This window comes from Trichoplusia ni, chromosome 1 (genome assembly GCF_003590095.1).
Source record: "Trichoplusia ni isolate ovarian cell line Hi5 chromosome 1, tn1, whole genome shotgun sequence".
NCBI lineage: Eukaryota > Metazoa > Arthropoda > Insecta > Lepidoptera > Noctuidae > Trichoplusia > Trichoplusia ni.
Genome location: NC_039478.1, coordinates 3,006,036 through 3,031,289, shown reverse-complemented (window position 1 = coordinate 3,031,289; position 25,254 = coordinate 3,006,036). Strand labels below are relative to the sequence as shown.

General features: G+C 35.2%; 1 protein-coding gene across 1 annotated transcript; it reads right to left on the bottom strand.

The window, feature by feature from the left end:
* Positions 1-323: 323 nt before the first annotated feature.
* LOC113500154 (band 7 protein AGAP004871) lies at positions 324-10,055 on the bottom strand. The gene is made up of 7 exons (XM_026880856.1): positions 10,004-10,055; positions 9,508-9,632; positions 3,878-3,950; positions 3,669-3,751; positions 3,255-3,514; positions 1,175-1,355; positions 324-472 (listed from the first exon to the last, which is right to left on the bottom strand). Exons 1-7 carry the CDS (start codon positions 10,053-10,055, stop codon positions 368-370), a joined length of 879 nt encoding a protein of 292 aa, XP_026736657.1. The 3' UTR covers positions 324-367.
* Positions 10,056-25,254: the final 15,199 nt, after the last annotated feature.

Here is a 25,254-nt window from a genome sequence, read left to right as displayed (position 1 = left end):
TTGCTTTTGTCTATTGAACTATGAACTGACCTTATTTTCTACGGAATTTAGAACTAATATCTACGAACATTGACGAGAAACTACGAAATCCTACGAACGATTATATATTAATACACATACTTAAATCTTGGCGACGATAGTTGTTGTTTTATTTAGATATCTAATAATCTTCAAACAGATGTAACAATAAATCTTATAGGCGATATTAATATTTTTTTAAATGCTTCTTCTACGATCTACTGAATAAATATTTGAATTACAACTAACATCTTAAACTCGAACATTAGCCTACGATGATGCGAAAACAAATAGCAAATTATACATTGGGATTGCAAAATAATGTGAAGTAAGAAAGAGAAGGGACCTATTACATGCGAGACTCCTCCTTCGCTCGCATGAAATAGGTAATCATGTCGATAGGAAGCGGAAAAACAATGGTCGAGTTCTTCTCTGCCGATATGGTGTTCAGGGTCTGCAAAGAGATGTTAAAACTAAGTACAGGTTTGACCTTGATTTGGTCTTCCATCTTCGCTGACCCCGTAGGAGGATTGATGCAGTGATTGTGACTTTCTTCAACTCCCATTGTCGAGTAAGGACGTATAGATATAGTAAAGTAAGGGTTATAGAAAGAACAGACATGTAGCAGGGATTCATGCCAAAAATAAATAATTTTCGATAGGTTAAGGTTAATAGCACTAAGGATAGAGCTGCAAAAATTAACAAGTTGGCACATAATTTTCTTACATACTATTATCATCTTCTTATCTATCGAGTATACATTAAACAAAGGTCGGTTTTTTTTCTTGCAATCGATTTTTAATTCTACTTCTTAAACTATCAGTAATCCTTTAGACACTCCATGGTCGTTTTTGAGAATCCGTGTTTTAAATGCTATGTCTTATTCTATCGTTAATCCTTCAGACATAAACAGGGTCGTTTTTGGGTATCGAGATTTAAATGCTAAGATTTCTTAACCTATCATTTATCCTTTGAACAAGCCAGTGTCGATTTTTAAATCTAAATTTTTCTTAATCTACCAGGTATCCGGTAAACAATCCAAAGTCGTTTTTAGCAATCCAGTTTTAAATTCTACTTCTTAATACTATCGGGAATCCCTTGATCGTGCGCAGTTTTTCAATCGAATCGTTGGGAGCTTCTAATAGTATGGTCGTACCTGTAAGTATCGCAGTTGTAGTGCCGCAGGGCTGTCCCCAATGACCTCGGAAGCCTCTCGGAGGGCCCGAGAGGCCTTCTGCTCGCCTTCAGCTGCAATAACCTTTGCCCTAGCCTCTCTTGCGGCCTCTGCTTCAGCTGCCATTGCCCGTTGAAGCTGGACTGGCAGACGCACGTCCTTGCTGTTAGGTAATAGTGCGAAATTTTTTACGTGCCCCAAAATGTAAAGTGTGAAGAACTAATGCTCGTTTATTAAAATGTCAATTCGTAATTGGCTAAATATCTGCGAAATGAGTATGGTTTATAACATAACCTATGCGTTAAAGAACTAATAATGCGTGTCCTTTTTGGATGCATGATGAAGGATCTCGAAGTCCAGTGCACCAATGCTACTGTGACAATGATATTTCCTTCTCAAAGAGAAATTTTAAAAGTACTTAATAGTAGCTTAATTTACTTATTTTCTTTTTAAAAGATCAAAAGTTGTGTAATCACGCAACTGCAAAACATCTCACGGGTATTATGGATTAATTTAGAAGTGAAGGACGGAAAATTACTCTTTCAAGGTTTAGATACAGGTTTCAAATTGCCTTGTTTTTCATGTTCTATTGAGTATGATTGAAAGTAGTTCATATAAATCAAAAGGCTAATTGGATAATGCTATCTAAATTGTAGTCAATTCATTCTCAATGTCTTTTGATCATCTATTCAGGTGAATTATATCGAAAGGCAATTTATTAATTTTCTCGTATACAGCGCTGCACCGTTGGAAGTTACAAAAAGTTCCAATATTACTATTACTTAATTCACTCCGTGTGTAGTCAATATTTTGAAATTGATGCTGCAAAACTTTATGTGAAATACGTCTTGAATTTTCTTGCGACTTCGGTCGTGGAATTTGGTATGCGAGTAAATATTTCGAACAGGCAGGTCCAGACAGGTTGCGACGTTAAAAATGAAACATGAATAAACATATTTTAAGTAAGAGACTTCAGAAAACATTTTACTTTAGCTTTTAAGTTTTTTTTTAAGAGTTAATAGCCGTTTAAGATTCCATAGTTCTTAGAAGAATCGAAATCAATTTTCAATGTATCCTTAAAGGTGCATTAACCTCTCAACAATTCGACTAACTCAATTAATTTTAATAATTTTAAATAGAAGAATTTAAATTCAATAAGGTGAAGATTTTTAAATTTCACATAAAAATTGTATTTGAATTTTGGTTCTCATTAAAACTAATATTGTCATACTTGTTACGCCATTTATGTCTAAATCTATTGACATTGGTAGCAAAACAGTTCCACATGAAAATATCATTGCATACAGAATGCCCGCATAACTAGGTACAGTTGTGAAATTCCACATTTCATCCACAAGTTTAAATTCACCGCGTGTTTCCGCAAGTTGATTGCATTCTTTGTTTCAAATTAGCCGTATTGAGCCCGCATGAGTGTATGCGGCATGCGTGCATCCAAATGTTATCGTCATGTTACATTAAGCGCAGAAAGGCACGTACGAAATTCTCGTATGTTCGGTGTGATTTAGCCACCATTGTTTCTCAATCAAGCAATTTGAACTACTCTCTAGAATTCCTGATTCATCATCTAAAATTTCACGTTTCATACCCTCCGGAAAGTTATATAATGCAGGTGTGTAACAAAATGTAGTGAAACCTCTCCCTGTATACGGTACGTAAATTTAACTGTAGGCTTGCCTGCTACTGACATATTCCCGGTGGAACTAAAATACGTGTAAAAGTTAGCTGTAGTCTGTTAAAAAGGACTGTAGACTTTGAATAACAGGTTGTACATTTTTGCCCAACCACCATGTCGATTTTTTTTGAGTATAAAGTTTGTTTTGACATTTTTTTAGGGCTATGCGCCGGACAAAGTTCTCTGTTGTTTGGCTTCGTACGTTCACATGTTGTAACTGATCATTGCTGACTTATGTGCGTCGGTTCGTATGCGTTTTGTTGCTTTGCTAGTGAATTTTCTATTTTTTGGAACACGACGTGATGGAAAAAGTTGGGTGTTATCTGCGCCTATATGATGTGTAAAAGTCATTTTTTAAGTAAGACTTACATTTCAACCCTCTCAACCTTGATGCCCCATGCTTCTGTAGCTTCATCAAGAGAAAGCTGCATGGTTCCGGAGAGGGTTTCCCTTTCGCTTAAGATCTCGTGAAGAGGCCGTGTTCCCATCGTGTTGCGCAAGGTCGTTTGGGCGAGGAGCCGGGTGGAGTGGTGAGCGTTCTCAACGTTCGCGATGGATATTGTCGCGTTGTGAACGCGGTAGTAAACCACAGCGTCCACAGATACAGTGACGGAATCCTTCGTTAGAACCTGAAATTGTTAGCCGCTGCAGTTTGTTTCCGCCATTCTTAGATTAGCAAGCTCATCGTCATCATCTTGATATGATAACATAATATGTCTAGATTCTAAAGAAATTTGGTCCGACTTTAAGGCTAAACTAACCTAATCTTAATAAAATACTAACCTCCTGAGGCGGGACATCGTAGGTACGTGTGCGGAGATCAACTCGGGCGTAGGTGTCGATGCACGGAAGTATGAAGAATATGCCTGAAAAATGTCAAACATTGAAGAACTGTTTCAAGAAAATCTAATGCTTAAAGGCTGTCAGAGAATGAACGAAATACTTTTTTTGAAGAATTTATTTTTGAAATTATTTAAACTGTTGTTACTTACCGGGTCCTTTGGCGCCTCCAGAGAGAAGGCGCCCTAAACGGAAAATGACAGCTCTTTCGTACTCTTGCACAACCTAAAACAAATCAAAAGCTAGTAAAGGATTCGTTTTTAAATGATTTATTTCAGGTATATCACAAAGCAATTGAATCTGCTGAGCTGCGATGCATATTAATTATACATTTGCACTTTCGCTTGGCAATGTTGCTACGTTACCTATTGTCAAAACACGTTTCACATATTATTTCGCTGAGCGAATGATTATCATTTAAACAAGCTATAGTCATAGATAGAAAATAATGTCCAATATATTCGATTGAAATAGTATTTCTATTTGTGAAAATGATATAATTTGAAGTGTGATATCGAGGCAACGGGAAATATGGATTTAAAATTTTCAAGTAACTACACGAAGCATTTTTAGATTGTGATTTGCTCTGGCAATTCCGAAACGCGATCGAATAAAATTCTAACATGGTTTGGCTTCCAGTGAGATAAAATGAAATAAAAGTACTCCGTGAACCAATTACCTATGACTCCGCAACAGGCAGTGTTCGAAAGGCTGAAAATTTTAAAGAAATACTGGCTATCGCACATCCAATCGGAGTTTTAGAAGTGGAAAATTGTTCGTTACTAATGAAACTGGCTTGATGGTTTGCATACTTGAAAATATGAGGAAAATATAACGGATTTTCATTCAGTTTCGAGTATTTTGAAAGAGAACCACTTAATATCAAAACGTAAAAACAAAAATTGACCAAATATTTTTGATATTCGGTTTTTCCATAACCTTAATTATGCACCCGTTTATTTGATCAAGAACCCAAAGTGCGGTGTGTGTATTTTTCGCTGCATTTTCAGACTTATATTACCTGCAGCAATGTGTATTAATACATCAAAGGCATTTGCTTGTTTTGGCAGTCTACTTGATAAATCACGGCTCATGTAACTGAGCAAACAAAGAGCCCACTGCTCATACCACCGGGATTTTAAGCAGACCTACTGTATTTGTGAAAGCGAAACAGAATATTGACTGCATACAGTGTCATCTCTCTTCCGCAGCACCATCATGCTTAAATCGTGAATACCAGACTCCTCTGTTTATTCACTGCCGTGTTCATACAAGCGTTAAGTATTTAATATTGCACTGCATTAATATATTATTTAAAACTATGATTTTAACATACGAAAATAAATTTCCGGTTAACTGACTGATCATATAGGTAACGCCATGTTTGCACTGGTTTGTTTGTCGATGGGTACTGCCGAAATTTCCTGTTGACGGTTTACGTGCATGAGAAGGTATGTAAAGCCGTTAGTCCCTCTCCGGATGTGTCCGTTTGCCGTTTGATTGGACATTGCGAGAGCAAGTGCCTTATCACACAAATGCACTAGAGTATGGGTGTTATGTCAATGCATTCAGTTACCTTTAGATCTTTGATATGTTCGCACAGTTTGTGGAATTATGTTTGGATGAACAATTTTGTTGTTTTGTGACGAGTAAACGGATTTAATGTTACCGTGTTTAATTTTCAAACCGTACAACTACTAAGTAGTTAAAATAAAATATGTTTACGTAGATGAAGGGTTTAAGAGCAGTTTCACATCCTGCTGTATGTAGTAGGAAAAATAGGTTATAATTAATTATGATTTATCTCCCATCTTTTTGGACTTTTTTCGTTTATGGGAATAGGATTTATTAAGAGAAAGTTCAACTGTTGCTCTTCCGCATTTTCCAAAATTTTACTGGATTAAATACTTTAATATTTTTGAATTTACTGTTGTATCAACAATACGGAGATTAAAAGCGTTACTCAGTAAAACCCCTCGTCAAAATCTAGGTGAAGTGGCAGTAAAGCGCGCTGTCATTGCACACGAACGCTCGGGATTGGCACTCTTCACACGCTGTTCAGGCAAACATTTTTACAGCGAGTTTTTCACAAAACATGGAAAAAATCCTTTTAGGTCACAAACATGATGGGTATTACGAAGACCGGAATAACATTAAAAAGCTCGTTATAGATTGTATCTCAAAAATTACTTATTGAGATACTTGCTTATCAGGAAAGCTTTCGGTCAAGTTATGAGCTAATTTGCCGAGAGGCAATTCCACTTATACCAAACTACGAGATTACGAAAATCTACGCAAATACAGACTAACATGAACTAATTTGTTAAGTGACCTGCAGTTCTATATCTTCCCTACTATACTGAGTGCCCCGGCCTTAATATGTCCCTATAGTCTGAGGTCGCACCGTAAGACAATTAAACGAGCGCGCTACGAAGAGAGCGGAATCCGAAAGCGGGTATAATCGCTCTTACATATTTGCTATTTTTTCTGGAGTAAAGTGAAGTAGTTGGGGAAAAGATGATTCCAGAATAAAATGAAGATGACAAAAAAAGTGTATTTTTTTCTCTTGTGTTCCGTCACAATATAATATATGTTACAATAAAGTTTCTTGATTGTGGATTTAAGGTTTAAGCGGTAAGCGTTTAAATGCTTAAATCGTCAGGAAACCGCATACTATTGATATCATAAGGACTTCTATCTTCAGTAAAATGAGTGATTGTATTTTTAGTATCGATAAAAGTAGAAGTTTCACCGGTTGACGGGTTAAGTGTGGTAAATTACTTGGAACTTTATTAGCGTGCAGTTGTCGACGGCTACAATTACTTCGTTGTCACTTGTTGCTAATGCTTTAAACATTCATGTATTGCCCGTCGGCAGTTCAATGTCAGTATTTTATACGATAAAATCTTCGTAAAACGTTTTCTATGTTCTAAAATGTTCCGTTTTCATTTTTTTATTCACGTTATTTTAAAGCTTCGGTTATGCGATTGGAATCGAGAGGTAAAAAAATATTTTTTGTTTTTAATTTGCCGTCGGAAAAATAAAAAATGTACGAGATAAAGCACGAAGGACAAAACATAGAAATGGAATATTTTTTGTTAAAATGAGAACTGGTTATAAAATAAACAAAGGAACTAAAAAGTAAAACCCAAAATTCAATAAAAAATATTAAAGTAAATTACCTGTTACTATGGACAGCAGCTCTTGAGAACTCGTACGATGAGGAAAAAGCGGTTAGCGAAGCGGTGACAGGTCGCGAGCGGCAGATGGATAAGCAGTTGGGATCAAGTAAGAAGCGTCAGCGGGAGCGGGAGTGGGAGCGGGGAAAGGGGGGATAAGGGAAGGGAGGGGGGGGAGAGGAGGGGACGGAAAGGGAAAAGGTGACTGGGAACTACATCCCAAGATACGTCTGCCTCCGAAGACTTTCCGAGACCGACTGTGCTCGGATGCTGCTGCAAGAGTAATCTTGTACCCCCTATCCCCACCTCCCTGTACCTCACCCCGGAATATCTGCGCATCTGCTGATTTGAACCAGCCCAATGAATTGTTCTAGCAGTGACGTAGGTGGATTCCATTGGTTGAGTGAAATTAAACGCTGCCCTCTCATTGGTCAGCTCGGAACGTGTGTACCAGCACTGAATTTAGATTAGTTTGGTGGCCTATTGAAGCTTTGTTGGAATAGTATGAAGGGAATCAATTAATGTCTTCTAGGGATAGATAGGCGGATTAATAACATATTATAATTACTTATTACAACTGTGTTAACAATTATCTCGCGAGCGGTGGCCGTCCGTCGGTCATTTGTTCATTTTGTTACGGACTTTTCCGATATGAAATACGTGTTAAAGAAATCTTTTGATATCAAAATATTTCGAAAGGTTTCTAGACTGTTTAGTGAGTAAGGTGTGATAATATCTATGGTAAGGGCTCTCGCTTGTACCCATCTAGAACTAATGTATTTGCTCCGATATTTGTGAAGTGGTGAAGGATAAATAATAAACGTTTATCGATCAATAACCAAGGTTCTGTGATTCAAACCCAGTGTCATTGCAACGACTATGTGGGAAATGTAACATGTGAAATGATATAATAAATGTTATAGCTCTGCTTATTATAATTATTTATTCATATAATGAATGGCAACTTAATAAGTAGGTAACCGTTAACCGTTTCAAGAAAATTTTATAATAATTTTCCACCATACGAAAAATCGATTGATTTTAACTACGTACACTGAAACTTCTCTACAGAAATCTGTTGATCTGTCCGTACACTTAAAACAGAAGTGTGCTACTTCTGAATGAAGCCGTTAAGTTGTCGTGAACAGCGTTTAAAAAGTTAAGTGGCAGTATTGGTAAAGCGCAAGAAGCCTTTCTTGTTGGTTTACTCTTTCGAATGAGTTTTAAGTTAGTGTTGGACTTTGAGTCCTACACAGTTCATTTCGATAAGTATTAGCTTCAGAAATATTTTTGTTCTATAAGACAATTTCAGAGAATATTTCCCGTCGGCTTCTTTATTTTTTCGTTCCATCTTTTGGGATCTATGTTTAAAACGCTATAAATTATTTGCGTTTTGATCTAAGTTTCCTATTTGTATTATCAGTATCTAAGACGAGCGTTTTAATTGTTTTTGTTACTCTGTTCTTTAAATTCAATACAAGGTAAATAGGTGCTCGATAAAAAAGTGTTGCAATTTAATAAAACCCTATGTCATCGCTTTAACGTTCTCTTAAATTGCACACATACGATTGAATTATTTTATCATATTAACTTAATATGTTCGTAAAGAATATGCAGAAAAATTACACAAACTTTAAGGAAATAGCGCAGAAAAATCAAACGGTCGCGTAATTGTAAGAAGCTAGCGTACAACGCTCACTTAACGCGACTTAGACCGAAAATTCGCGGACCGTTATAAAGTTTTTGTCAAACGGTGATCGAACCCGCACTTGCCGTTCAAAGGTTTTAGGAATTTGTCCCGAATAGTAGCATTTTTTAAATTCTTTTTGCGTTGTTGAAGTTGAGTACGTTTTGTAAGATTAAAAGGGGTAGTTAATTGTTTGATTGTATTTAAAGTTTTAGATATAGGATGTATAATATTTTGGCAAACGATTTATTATTTTAAAAGTTTATTTTCAAATATGCTTGATAATAGAGAACTAAAAAAAGTGTTTGTTAAATATTTTTCAAGTAAATGCGATGACTTTTACTATCATTAGCTTAGGTTATTAGTATAATTGCTTTTATATGAAGATAAATATATTTTAATGAAGTAGTATGCGGGCCGTCGGAGTCATTCACGTCACAAAACACTATCGGGCTGATAGTGCTTATTTCAATAATATATAATTACAAAAAAGTGTTAAAACGGAAGTTCTTATTGTTCATATCTACGCAATAATGCCAGAAAACGCGAGCCGTAGTCAAAGTATTCCCGGATTCGAACCAAGACTCCCCCAGACGTTAAAAACTGTGGGAGTAATCGTCGAAAGTCTCACTTCAAATTCGCACCGTGAAATCGCTCAGCTAAGGCTTTAAATCGTTTAAAAATTTTGCTGTATTAAGTTTTGCCGTTTTCGCATTCGACTTATATATTAACGGCTGCAGCTGTGGAATTATAGCTATTAAAATAAAGCGAAAATAGTTCAAAAAAAGAGTTAACACGCTTTTTGGGTTACGGAAAAAAATAACTTCGGAAGCTAATAGCGGGGAATTTAAAAAATTAAATAATTGAACTTAAATGAAATTTAGAAGAGCCAGCGATGCTTAATTTAGTGACTGACCTTGAAACAGATGAACAGCGAAAACGGCATGGTAATGATGACCAGGATCCACGAGAGGATGACCAGGATCTTCCCACATGTTTTGCTCTCTGAGTCCGCCTCTTCGTTTGCTAAAACACACCAAACAAATTAGATAAAGTTTTTAAAAGGAAAAGTAAAATTTAAATCTTTTTTTAATTTTAACGTCGCGCAATTCTTATTTTTATTTCACTTGAAATTTACATGGCCTTTATTAAAAACTTTGAACACGATAAAAACCCACTGTTTGTAATAGTCGGGTACAAATGTTGCCGACTCGACATCTCCATAATCATTATCGGACATCAGTGGCAGAAAGCATAACGACCATGCGTTGCGAGCGACCACTACCCACTGCTACAGCAAGTGTATCGAGGCCCATTAAATATTCACGTGAGAATCGAAAGGTGGCGACTACCACGTCTTCGATTAAAAATATATCACTCGGAAAACTGTAGTTAGGTATTTAATTATTTACCGGACTCGGTCACCACCATTGTGGTGGATTCTGAATAGCGCGCCATTGCCATGTTCCACTTTTTACATGGCGTGTGGCCGGAACGGGGGCTACTCAAAGACTGGTACTAACAGAAAGAAGCTCGGTGAGCCGTTTTGATACCGAAGGCTGCTTGCATCGCTTTTATATACTCTAGGGGGGCCTGCATTGCACTTGCGCGGCATATATCTATATTACACGTAGATGTTACACAGAATCTCTTGGCTATTATTGGTGAACTGGTTTGCAGCAGCCCGAAAGGGAGGTTCTCAACAAATTGTTATTATACAAATTGTTTATACAGATTTTAACTTTGTTGCGTCAGGTAACAAGGTACATAATTAGTCGGACTGTTCGATTTTAATGACGATATGTATTGATTTTTATAATTTGATTTACTTTATTCTATACGTATTTGTTGAAAGTGATTTTAAATCATGTATGAACAGTGATCAATAAAATTATTCTCTTTACTGACTGGCCAACCAAATACGACATAAAGAAGAGAGTTTCTTAGCGCAAAACTCTAATGAGTTAGAACGTTAAAATTCTAAACAATAAAACAAAAACAGCTTTATCTCCTGTAGTATTTTTACTCATAATACCATATTTAAAATCGATTTCTCAGCACGAACACCTGTATATTATTGGTGACCTACTTTCTCAGTTGCTGTCGTCACACGCATAGGACTAGGTTATCTTCACAATTACGTTTAAAGTGATATTAATAACGACTATCAACGAATAATGTAGGGATAATCTTAAGAAAAAGGCAATCCCAGTCTATCTGGTGATCTAAGAAAGTAGTTTTAATACACTACTTTATGTTAAATACGTTTTATTAGCTTAAAATGATAGTTGATACTTTGGTTAAAAATGGCATGTCACTTACATAATACATATTATGTAGCACGTTCACTAACATTATAATTATACATGCAACCGTGGGATTATTTGCACGGCACAGACAGCTGTGTGGTTGAGGTTACGACGCCAAAGCTACATGTAGCGGATTCGATTCCTGCGTAGTACAGATGTTTGTCCTAAGTCCTTGTCCTTATCTGGTTATGTATGTGAGTTAAATCTTTGTGATATCATCCCCAAGTACAAATATTGAATTCTTTAGTGCGAAAAGAGTTTTTTGAACTGCTTATTCCATTTTTACGGCACTGTTTTCACGAATCGAATTTTCTTTATCTATTTTACAGCACTATTTTCATGAATGATGTTTTAACTATATTTTCCATTAAATAATTATTGGTAGAAAAGGTAGATAACAAAACAACTATTTTTAAAAGTATATTAAAATGTAAAGGCCTTACTACCTTTTGAAGTAAAACATTGGGAGTTAAGGAAGCAAGATGATGCTTAACCCCTGATCCACCGTTCGTCATTTTCTATCAAAAAGTATTGATAGGAATTGGTGGTTGATCCTCTATATATCTCATAAGGGCTGAGTCATAGCCTGCAAATAAAGTAGGATTGCCCGAAAAGATTATCGTAGCCCCGGTAAACAAACGACAATTAAGGGAACCATGGTCGGGATTTAGTAAGTAATAATCTGACACCCCCAACCCAAAGCAGGACGACTTATTCGATGACTTCCAAGATGGAAAAATAGTTTTATTTTAGCTTATTTACTGAAACCTGACATAGGTACATAAGCTAAATATAGGTATATCTTTTATGGCTTTTTACTTGATACAAGTAACCGCCTGCCGGATCAGCGCGATTGTCCAAGAGGGAACCAAAAGCGAAGTAAAGAACATAGAAAGGTTTAAGTCAGTTAAAATCTGACACTCCTTGCCTTTCGACCCAAAAGCGAAGAAAAACAATGGGTTTTTTAACAAGCCCTGACCAATGACCTACATACTAAATAGGGATGATGACTGGGTATAAAAAGAAAAAATCTCATTAGTCCCTCAGATAATTGAAAAGTATGAGACGAATTTTTTTCTTTTTTCAGAAAAACTAGAATTGACAAAGATTAACTGCTTTAAAGTTTAGGTGACGTAACGATAGAGTAAAATTTATACTTAATCGTGACGTCACGCGTAAGTTTCATTCACTGTAATTTGGTCAATTTATGTTTGCGGGACACATTAAAAAATACGTATTATACAAAAAAACCGGCCAAGTGCGAGTCGGACTCGCGCACCGAGGGTTCCGTACAAACCTGCAAGGTTTACAAAGTTCGTTCATTACGACAATCGAGTCATATAAATCCCACCAAAAACATTAAATGTAAAAAAATGCCAAGTCTCTCGATGCAGTCTTTCCATCGTAAAAAGTTTTGAGATCTCATAGAAGCCAAGTCCTATTCAAAATATTTTGTAGTTATAAATCAACATTTAGTAATTTTATCAATAGTTTTCTTTATATTATAATTATAGTGACTTGGCAATGAGCACAAGAAGAAACAAATAAAACGGCATATTTGTAGGAGTTGAAAGTTACACACACCGCATGCGTAAACATTAATATCACAAAATTAATTTTCTTTTGGTTTATCCGTGTCGTCCCAACCGAATTTCGGCAACGGCAGTCAGTCTTAGTGTACTCTCGATTCATTTACTTTCATAAAGCGATGGCCCGTAAGGTATTCTTAATTATTGTATTGGAGCATGTAGTCGGTAGTGACCATCATGATTCACACATAACAAATAATCTGATCACTGGTCTCGTCAGTAACATTTGCACATAATTCCAGGCATCAAGCAGCTTTTAATTTGTGCTCATTGCCAAGTCACTATAATTATAATATAAAGAAAACTATTGATACAATTACTAAATGTTGATTTATAACTACAAAATATTTTGAATAGGACTTGGCTTCTATGAGATCTCAAAACTTTTTACGATGGAAAGACTGCATCGAGAGACTTGGCATTTTTTTACATTTAATGTTTTTGGTGGGATTTCATTTATTTTTTGTAAGTGTATTTCTTTCTTTTTTTTTAGGTGTCATAATTTCTAGGACTTCAGCTACTGCTTTGCTTAGAACCCATTCTCTATCTCTATCTCTTTTGTTTCTTCTCTGAGACTTCGTTACTTCTAATGTAAACAAGCTTAAACTTATATATATATGCATATATATATCTACTAACTTACAAACTATAGCTAAACTAAATAACACGTAAAGTTCTCCGAATATCAATTATCACTACAATATTTTTTAGTTTCGAAATGGTTTTTCATAGACAGGTGGCGCTATCAAATGAAAATTATCGAATTATTCTGAAGTACTACTTAGACTGCGCTTTGTAACGAAACCATAGCGCGATTCAGACACGTACAACGCCATCTATCGAGCGCGCATACAATATTTATCGCAATACAATGGAGTTTTAGCTTTATTAATTTAATGAATTATGAATTTTATGTATTAATTTGTATTAATGATAGTCTGTGTATTACATTTATATTATTCTTTTCTATTCTATGTATGTATTCATCCAATTGAATAGGTACTTAAACAACGAACAAAGTTAACAATGCAGTCAAAATCCATACATAATGTTCTTGCCAAACCGCAAATATAAAATTGTTTTCTATGGCATATTATTTTTTAATGTTTTTATAATTTTTCCTTTATATGTGGCTAAGGACCTATCTTGGTGCAAAATTTGAAGTTTCTAAGTCTGCTAGAAGTACCTTAGATTTTTGATGATCTGTCAGTGAGTCAGTGAGTGACAAAATGGTGTAACTTTGATCGACCGTAACTCCTAAACCATTAATTCAATTGGCATGTAATTTCGAACTTAAGCTTGTTCTAATGCCTACTATTATTCCCCGAAAAGCTAAACTCCTAGCTTTGTCCACGTCGAAGATACAGGGGGGGCGAAACAGCCGCGAATCGCTTCGAGAAAAGATGGTACGGCCGTGCCCGTTTTGCTCGAGACTTGGCAGGGGCACTGCCGTGCCCTCAGATATATATGACTCGATTGTAAAGCGTTGCTTCATGCCAAATTTCAAGATTCTAGGTCGACTGGAAGTACCCTTTAGGTTTTGATTCCCTTGCGAGTACTTGCGAGTTTCAAAATATGCAGCTTAAATTGCTGTTTCTTTTGATTGCGTTGACATAGAAGTTTGATTTTGTTACAGCTTAAAGGTATTATAGACCTGAGTATTTGGTATGAATTTCAATTTAATACCTCTACGCGTTTATGAGGAAATAGGTAGTAAGTTTAAAATTATTAAAAAAAAAATTATTATGTGATGTAACTAAAAATTTAAGGTTTTCGGAATTTTTCCTTTATGTGTGCTATAAAACGTTGCTTCGTGCCAAATTTCAAGATTCTAGGTCGACTGGAAGTACCCTTTAGGTTTTGATTCCCTTGCGAGTACTTGCGAGTTTCAAAATATGCAGCTTAAATTGCTGTTTCTTTTGATTGCGTTGACATAGAAGTTTGATTTTGTTACAGCTTAAAGGTATTATAGACCTGAGTATTTGGTATGAATTTCAATTTAATACCTCTACGCGTTTATGAGGAAATAGGTAGTAAGTTTAAAATAATTAAAAAAAAAAAATATTATGTGATGTAACTAAAAATTTATGGTTTTTGTAATTTTTCCTTTATCTATGGTATAAGACGTTGCTTCGCACCAAATTTCAAGATTCTGAGTTCACGGGAAGCACCCTGTAGGTTTTGATTCCCTTGCAAGTGTCGAAAATTTGCGGTATAAACGGCTGTATCTTTTGATTGCGTTGCCTTAGAAGTTTGATTTTTTCACAGCTTTAAGGGACAGTAGACCTGAGTAATTGATATAAATTTCAGCTTCATACCTCCACGCGTTCCCGAGAAAAAGGGTCTTGACAGACGGACGGACGGACGGACGGACAGACGGACGGACAGACGGACAACAAAGTGATCCTATAAGGGTTCCGTTTTTTCCTTTTGAGGTACGGAACCCTAAAAACTACAAGACGGACACTGCAAAAAAAAATTGTCATCGTCCCTATTATAGGTACTAAATATAACTTTAATTCAAATTAATCAATTAAGCCTATAGCGGTATACTGCTGGAAATAGCTCTACCAACATATTTGTCATTAGTGACGTACTAATGTTTTGTCATCATTACTGCCACGACTTACAAAGCAATCGGATTGAAAGCGGTGTAAAGAATTGGTGAAAACCGTGAAGTACCACTTGTATGTACAAAAACATAAATCTCCTAATATATAAAATTTCCGTGTCACGATGTTTGTTACCGTACTCCTCCGAAACGGCTCAACCGATTTTTACCAAATTTTAAATGCGTATTCAGTAGGTCTGAGAATCGACTAACATCTATTTTTCATAACCCTAGGGTTAAGGGCTGCTCACACAAAAAAATATATTTTGTTTTTTGGACGAATTTTTTTGTTTTTATTTTTTATAATATGGCATTAAAAATACATACAACTAAAAATTACGGGTCTAAATATGAGATTGTCTTATATACTAAGGTTCTAAAATGTCCAACAGGCACAAAAAAGAATTTAATTGTTTGAAAATATTATTGTTTTGCTTCGTAGGGGTTCGGAGGAACCTACGTTTGTGCGGAAAGTTGTAACTGCAGCTTATGCGCGCACCCCACGCCTCGTTGCATTTCTGGAGACTACATAAATTATTCTATTTCCTGAATCTAAACAGTTGTAGACATTATTACTCATATCAAATAAATCCTCTGTTTCTAGGACAATACGTCGCGAACAGAGCTCCAATAATTTGTATCTATGTAAAAGTTCCATGCTAGTCAAACTACTTTTGTAACAACGGTACGTAATGCATGGCTTTTTATAATTTAAATTGTAATTTCTCTATAAGTCCTGCATATCTACACTAATATTATGAAGAGGAAAGATTTGTTATTATTTTTATGTTTTAAAACATACTATGGATAATAACACCAAGACACAACAAACACTTTCCCCTAAGGTTTACCAGTCAGATTCTATGACTACAATAAAAGTAGGTCACGTACTTCAACAGGACACGTATTCTCAAATGTGTTTCACGGGAGGCGTAGCTCAATGGTTAGAGCGCTCGCTCAGCAAGCGAGAGGTATCGGGATCAAAACCCGGCGCTCCCATGCTTGGATTGTAAAAGGTGTAGCCTTTTGTTATTTTTTACGTTTTTTTTTTCATATTTTTGCCACATTAAACTTTTACCCACAAAGTTACGCGAGAAATAAAAGCAGTTGTACAAATAAAGAATATTTTAAATATTATAAAGCTAAAGAGTTTCTTTGTTTAGACGAGCAAATCTCAGGAACTTCTGGTTCAGTTGAATCTTTTTGTGTTCAATAGACCATTCATTGAGGAAGGTTTAAGGCTACATAACATCACGCTGCAACTAATAGGAGCGAAGATACAATGGAAAATGTGGCAAAAACGGGGAAAAATATTCATCTTTTCAAAAATGAGTAACTTATATCTTCTAACCACGCGGACGAAGTCGCGGGCAACATCTAGTAGCATATAAAATAGTCACTGCTTTTTCTAAACATTTGAATTTCTAGCATATCTACTATCATTTTTCTACTAAACTAATAGTTAAAGAGTTTGTTTGTGAATGTTCTAAAACTACATTAGATATCGTATTGAATTCAAAAGAAAACGAACCCAAAGACCAACTGACACCGACAGTCTTATCATTTAGAGTGGGAATGATATTTTAAAAACTACGATACGAGTCTGGCCAGCGAAAGATGCCCAAACAAAATAGCGGAAAATTGGAGAAACCTGCAGCGGGCGATCTATACAACAAAATATTAAGTTGACATTTAGCGAGTATTTTAACCAGTCGATTTTGTTGTATTTTTTCAGTGCAGCGCTAAAAAAACAAGATCTGTGGGAGCGCAAAAGTTTAATGCTTGTACTCAAAACTTCATGCAAGTAATACCATTCAATGTGGGTTTGATTAAAACAGGTATGCTGTTGCCTCGAAACCATCCAGCATATTTTTCCAAGTTACGTGTTCTTCTTGCCAGAATTTTTATTTTTCGTGTTATTACAAAATCTACTCCTTCCGCCACAATAAGTTTTCATTCCTCACAATTAACACTTTCGAAAGACAAATTATAACAAGAAAAATTACATCACTGAGAGAATTATCATAAAGAGACTACAAATAATATAAAAATATTAGGATGTTTTTATAAAACTAGAAAATACTAACCTAAAAGTGAAGTGATGGAATCCAACTGTCATATTATTTCAGAGTAGGTCAGATTTAAATCACTTTTCACACCTTTGCAGTTGTTATTACACTAGCAGCTTAATAAGCCGATGCATGTGTTTCTAGCAATTTTTAGAATTAGTCAGTCTAGTTTTGATACAATTCAACGCGGCTGCTTCTATAACACTTTTAGATGGTCTGTTCCATTCTGTGACTACGCGGTTTGGTGAAAAGTATTTTAAGGGGTCGTCTTTAGACGGTGTCTTCAATAATTTTAAGTGTCAAATAATAATATATATAATTACTAGCTGACCCAGCAAACGTTGTTTTGCCGAATATTTTTTTTCTAGTTGTATGTATTTTTAATGCCACATTATAAAAAAAATAAAAACAAACAATTTAGTCCAAAAAATAAAATATATTTTTTTAGTGTGGGCAACCCTTAACACTTAGGGGTATGAAAAATCGTTGTTGTTCTATTCTCAGACCTACTGTATACGCATATAAAATTTGGTATAAATCGGTTCAGTCGTTTCGGAGGAGTACGGTAACTAACATCGTGACAGGGGAATTTTATATATTAGACTAGCGGCCCGGTACGTGCTTCGCTACGTATAAAGTGAAATAAAATAAACAAATCGGAACATCAAATTCATTTATTTAATCAAAAAAATATTTTATTTAAAATCGAAATCAATTGCTAGCTATTTACAACACACTTAATCCAAAACATTTGGATAAACAATATTTTTTGTTTTTCCATTTTGAGCATAAATAAACAAACGGCTGGGGGTACCGACTCTGGAACAGGCAACATATAACTGGCCATGTGAAAAACAATGTTCCTCCAAATTCACACCACAAACGTGAAGTGTTTGACCTTGGGCCTTGTTGATGGACATCGCAAATGATAAACGCACAGGATATTGTAAACGTTTGAACTCAAAAGGCATATCAGTTGGAATCATAGGTATACGCGGTATCAAAACAACTTCTCCTTTTGATTTACCAGTTAAGATCGTAGCTTCAATCAAATTTGGCAATAACTTTTTCACTGCCAATCTGGTTCCGTTACACAGTTTTGGTGGATTAATATTTCGCAATAATATAATCGAAGAACCAACTTTCAGATTCAAGCAATGCGGTGGCATACCAGCCGGCTCCAATGAATTTAAAAATTCAATTGGATAATTCATTGCCTCATCTTGATTCATAACACTGTCAATTGATTTATATTTCGTGACTACGCCTGGCAGTTTCGCTTGAATTTGAAAATTAATTGCATTGACATGAATGTTTTTCGGTGCTAAAATGGCGCGTTCTGTCAACCAATCATGATTTCTGTAATTCTGAACAATATTCGGAAAAACACATTCAATCAATTCATCTATCGATTGCGCAATTGTACAAAAATTGTTCGGTACAGCGATCAATCCGTTGGTTCTGTCGATTTGTATTTTGCCGTCACCAATTTCTAACAATTGTTTTGAGAACTCATGGGCAGCTGGATCATTTTGTAGGTGAACACGCATATTAATGTTTAGTGTCAATTTTTGTAGATATCTCCAAAAAACTGATGACTTCAAGCAGGCATTTATTTCATCAGCAGGAGTTGATCGAGGAATGACAGGCAATGTTTGACGAAAATCCCCTGAAAGTAATATCAAAGCACCACCAAAAAGCTGTTGATTACCACGTAAATCTTGCATTGTTCGATTGAATGCTTCTAGTGATTTTTTATTCGCCATTGTACACTCATCCCATAAAATAATTGACGTTAATCGCAGAACTTTTGCTATAGCAGAATTTCTCGATATATTGCAAGTTGGAGTTTCAATCACCTGTACATTCAATGGCAATTTTAATGCAGAGTGTGCGGTCCGACCACCTTCTAATAATGTAGCAGCAATTCCCGAAGATGCAAGTGCTAGTGCAATTTTCTGATCTGATCGAATAGTCGCTAAAATCAATGATATAACGAACGTTTTACCTGTGCCACCAGGTGAAAAGAAATTTATCGCTGATAATATGATTTAATCAAACCACGTCCAAAATGAATTGACGGCATGAATGACATAACAACGTGCTTGTCCTGTCAACAAAACTTCAAAAAAGTTTCTGTGAAAAAAGTTTCTATTGAATTCATTTATTACAAAAAATGTGACAAATGAGGAACCGCTCGACCGATTTTGTGCAAACTTCACATAAACCATCTACTAAATATGCCGACCAAATCCTAAGCATTTGGTTTGGATAGGTGAGCCCGTTCTTGAGTTATGGAATTACAACGAAAAGTGGCATTGATTTTTATATATATAGATTAGTAAACTAAAATTATCATTTTTACAGTTTATAGTAAAAAAGTAATCTAATTAGTTATAATAAATATAAACTTTCTCCTAGTGTTTTTCAACAGTCCCATAACTTTTAGTAATTGCGAAAAGAAATATCGTTGTCATATATTTATTTTTAGCAAAACAGCCATGAACAGCTTTTGCTGGCCAGACTCAATATGTGGGACTATCAGGATCAATACATGAAACTTGGTATAATAAGGTTAGGGCACTATTTTTGAAACCAGCTGTATTATTCACACGTTCAGTTGACTTCAAATTGTAATACATTTTTAAAACTTTCTGAATGTTAACCGGGTTAATCAAATAAAAGGAGTTCACTGTTGTTTCCTTGAAATAAGGTTTTAATTACTATGGTTATTGATAAAATTGAAGATTTGTTTTATTGTATTATAAAGCAAAATATTTTTATTCGAAGAAGAAACGCAATTAAGAAAAGTATTCAACGCACAGATATCTAAAAAAAATTGTCCGCTTACGACTGTGGCCAGTAGAATCTAAACGAAACTAGGTACAATTATTATTTTATTAAAAACTTACGGGAGACTTATTTATTAAATCGTTGAAGTCTTGTAAAATAAAACGATGTTAGAAACTAATTTTCCATTTCCCACATGACATTTCCACAAGAATCCAATTCGACATTCATTTTAACTTAGAAACAGTGATGTGTTCACAAAGACGAAATAATTTATATCAAAAGACAAACGTTTCGTCGTAATTCGTCATTTGCTTTGTACAATGTCTAATCTAAGTTTTAATTATGATCGTGTTTCGAACAAATCCCGTAACTTTACAAGATTATGTTGTAACATCTTGCAATGGTTTTGAGAGTGCCACAATCTTGTTTATTAAAATTGCTACATCATAGGATTAAACTTTAAAACAGTTTATCTTTGCCAATTTTTGTTGCTCAAAAAGAGGTAAACAATACGTATCTTTTATCTATACTTTACTTATATATATTACAAAGAGGAAAGATTTGATTGTTTGTTTGTTTGTTTGACACGAATAGGCTTCGAAACTACTAGACCGATTTGAAAATCTCTTTCACTATTGAGAAGCTACATTATCCCCGCTGAACATAGGCTATAATTTATTTCGAAAAATATTAGGGATCCGTAAGAAAATTTAGATAATGTAACCAAAGGTGTAAAATCGGAATCCTATTTCTGCGTACGCTGCTAATACTATTGAAAATAGAACAAAATGATGTACTATGGGTTTGCTTACCACGCGAACGAAATCGCGGGCAACTGCTAGTATTTAATAATGTCAGTGAGGAACTAATTAGATTTGCACTTTTCATCACAATTATTGCAATGTTTGATATTATTAAAAAAAAAGTCATGTGCGATATGACGGTTAAGATGCAACTTGATGACAGAGAAACAAAAGAACGGAGGTTTTTAGGTGGTTTGTTCCATTCTGTGACTGTGACTGTGTTCTGCGGGTTTGGAACTATTAAACAGTCAACCAAAAATAAAAAAAATAGAGAATTTTTATTATGATTAGTTGTCAATGTTTTATGCCAGCCCAAGCAAGTTATTAACAGATCGCCACATGTCGCCAAGTGATAATTTTAGAGTCGGTAACTTTTTCTCGGTGGACGCAATGGTAGCTTAGACTGTTGCTTTTGGGGAAGCCAGACGGGGCGTAAAGCGACTCTTCTAAAATGATGGTATGTCTTCAAGAATTATTTATTCAGCTAAATTAGAACTTCATGCCACATAAAATGCATACTTGAGGGATGACTAAGAAATGTCGCTTCTTTTTCGCATTAGAAGCAAGTATGAAAAAGTCTGCCTTGTTGCGTAAAATTCAAGACGAGATCGATATAATGGAAAATATTTTACATTAAAAAAGATTGCTTATTTTGTAAAAAAATATTCTCTTTGTTTAATTGACTTAAATTTTTTGTATATTATTTTGTATCCAGTGATATGTGAAGTGTTTTCGAGTACTTAGCAATTATCAATAAAACCATTATTCTGATCCCTATCATTATTTTAAGTGGCTTTCCAAATGATTGAATTCTCTAAAATCTCCGCAAAAAATAAAGAAGTCTGAAGGCCTTACTGAGAGAATTTCGATGATATATTAATACGCTTATGATCTCTTGAAATCGAATATATTTTATAATATCAGCCCAGACTTTGAAGATGGTTCAGAGATTGTTACTAAGGGTCTCGGCAATTTATTTTCCTTATAAGAAAACAACAGAAAGTCAAAAATTAGGGGCAATAAAGGTGGTATGATATTTAGAATTCAGAACCTTGGTGTACTAAAGTTTTTTAATGTACTTTTAAACATAGTTTTTACAGAACTACGAAATAAATTATGACATGAAGCAACATGTAGGGTATATTAATTTGAGTACGTCTGTCGACTAGTCGTTATTAATATGCGATGTAACCGGATTTAATAAACGCAGTGCTGGATGCATCCTGTATTATCCATTCTCGTAAAATGTAATAAGATGGTACGCTAACAGACATGTGCGGAAAATTCAATATGAAAGTTGGTCTCATGAAAATGTTTGATGTTTGATTTTTAGATATTAGCTTTTTGATATAGAGCATGGAATAAATTAAATGTAGTGCTGTTATGATATGGTGGTGATACCTATTGGATCGAAGGTCTTTTATGAATATGATCTTATTTTTAATATTTAATTGAAACTCAACAGGTAAAGGCAAAACTAATGTTGACAGATTGTAAATAAATAAAGTAAATGCTTGAATTTTGTATTTAATGTAGATTAAAAAAAGAATATCCTAAACAGACAAATACCATAAAATATGTATGTAGATAAGTCTGATAGTCGGGATCGAACGCAAGCACACAGTCGTAAGGAGGGCGCGAGAGTCGTAAACCTATTTTTATCAAGCATATCTGAAAACATTAACCCGTAATACACCTTTAATACAAAATAAACTAAATTGAAATCGCTCAAGGCGTTCGGGAGCTATGATGCCACAAATACACCGAAACGTCAAATTGTAAAATAACACACCCATTTTTGCGTCAGACATAAGAAGACCATAGCAAAACCTTAAGAATACTAAACATATAATTACACGTGACTTATCAAACCGAGGACAGTTTTATTGATTATCATAATCACCGTACCTCAAAACCCTTACCTTACCAATTCTATAAATCTTACCCTCCGGAGATCTAAACGAATCCTCCCGCCTCCCCTAAGGCCCACGTGAAGCGCTTAACGCGGTTTCGTCCTTACTCAACCCGGTCCGAGTTGAGCGCGTACACCATTATGTGTGTTATCGTTTCGGAACGGGCCTTACCCGCGCGGGTCGTGTGTAAGGTAGGACCGTACAAGTTGAATGGACAATTTGGAAACCAGCCTTTTTGTACCTTTATAACAATTGCATACAAGCCTGTTGCACTTCTTAGATTTAAAGAAACTCTATAAGGTATTAAAAAAAGCAAAATGATGTGAACGTTTGTTACCTCTGTGCGCAAAAAAGGCTAGACCGATTTCGATGTAATTTAGTATGATGATAGCTGACGCTTTTTGGATTATCAGATATGCTTGTTCGTTATTTGAGTTAGTTAAAGGAGGGATTTTATATTCTAGCTATAACCGACATCCAGGCCTGCGAAGTCACAAGTAAAAAGTAGATAGTTAAACTGAGGTTAACGAAATAAAAACAATTTCAAGCAAAGTTATAGTCAGCAACAGTAGTCGGTCAGCAAAATGAGATGTACAAAAAAAAGAATTGTTACTCGCACCCACAATAGAACTCGCAAAATTAGAGTTGCATAATTGTTTTAAAACTATATTTATTCCCGACACAAAAGAAATCTATTTCAATCGGATTGAGGTCATATTAGCAACTTCCCTATACGGGAAGAGGCATGAGTAGGTTGATATTGAAGCGTTCTGGAAGCCGACACTAGCGCCAATTCATGCAGCGGCATTATTTAGAACTAGGCACGATTGAGAGCTAACGACGCTGATTATATTCGAACGCTACTTCAATCTGGTTTGTGTGAGCAACGTTTTAGGACTGCATTGAGAGAACCAAATTTAATCAAAACCTGAACCGAATCAATTCCAAGTGAGAATAAAATAATAAGATCGTGAAAAAAAAGTTTTGTGCTGTGTCATTTTTTTATTACATTATATACCTATCCTCCTACTATTATAAAGGCGAAAGTTTGTAAGTATGGATGTATGGATGTTTGTTACTCTTTCACTTAAAAACCACTGAATGGATTTGAATGAAACTTTACCACAATATAGCTTATACATCAGAGTAACACATAGGCTAAAATTGTTGAGGTTTCTAATGTGAGGTCGTAAAAAAACACATTTTTTGCGCTTACATTGCAAACGCTGACTGAATCCTACAAGATAGATAGAAGGCAGATAGATAGATAGATGGCAGGTATAAATTATAATTTATATCTTCTAACCACGCGGACGAAGTCGCGGACAACAGCTAGTATATTATAATATTAAACTTCTACAGCTGTAGATGGGAGAGCCTTTTGTCCAGCAGTGGACAGAGACGGCCTGATGATCACTCTTTCACTTTGCCTGCTTTAATGATTGAACCTGCATCATGTACATTTAATCCGTGACATTTCGTATTGGTAGTAAACCAGATGATTGTGAAATCAGGTTCTGTTGCTAATTGTCTATTCATCAATACTTTTCACTCTGTGCAAAATCAAGTGCACGCATAGCCGAGTGGTTGAGTCACCACGCCAAACTCACAGTGCGCGTCGTGTCGCGGGTTCGATCCCCGCGTAGAACAAGTATTTGTGCGATCCACGAATGTTTGTTCTGAGTCTGGGTGTCATTGTGCATGTGATTTGTATGTTTAAAACACAAGGATTGCATTCTCTACTGCGGGAGATATTAAAAAAAACTGAACTTGAAATGTTCAAGGAAATAAATATTCCAGTGTGAGAAGGTCAGAAGGAATTATGAAGGCGTTTAATACTTACGCGCCCAAATAAGTGTCGTCGTTTCGTTTCGATGGCTTATTATAGAAACCGATCAATACGATTGTTCTCCGCCGAAGAGAATACGTGGACTTACTTGCTTGTGAAGAGTTATTATGTTCTACTTCAATTCCGTACAACTCGTACAACGTATTTTAACCTACTTTAAGAAGAGAGAGTTTCTTCGTCTGTATTTTTCATGTATGGTATCTCAGTTTTTTGATTTTTTTTTAATTAAAATTTTATAGCAACCATTTAATCCCATAACGAAGTCATCAAGTTTAGATCATTAGTTTATATTTGAAGTAAGTGTTGATGTCGGTCGGGATTTCATAAACTTTAAAATCACACCACCAGCGAACATAAAACAACGTATCAATAGCACTGATTTTGTCCTTATACGGGGATCGAACCTGGAACCCTCGTTATGTCGCACAGTAACTAATCGTCAGTGTCGGCATTTATACCTACCACTGTTGATGTTTTTACGGACCTCCGGTTAATGTCTCTTGTTGGTCAGGTAAATAAAACACTCGGTCTTGTTAGTTCTTTTATTTATAAAAGTACAAATGTATAAAACACACATAACATATGAATACTTACACCTATAGCAAAAAAACTTTGTTATTTTGTACTTAGCATTCTTAATACATGATAATACAGTAATTATCCAAATATATATCATCTACTCATAATTTAGGTGTACAGACAAAGCAAAGTCTACAATGTTGTTGAT

Coding starts and splice junctions, on each gene's coding strand:
- LOC113500154 (XM_026880856.1), bottom strand. CDS start 10,055: ATGGCAATGGCGCGCTATTCAGAATCCACCACAATGGTGGTGACCGAG. Junction 3,951..9,507: donor CGCTGTTCATCTGTTTCAAG/GTCAGTCACTAA, acceptor GATTTGTTTTAG/GTTGTGCAAGAGTACGAAAG. Junction 473..1,174: donor TACAACTGCGATACTTACAG/GTACGACCATAC, acceptor ATCTCTTTGCAG/ACCCTGAACACCATATCGGC.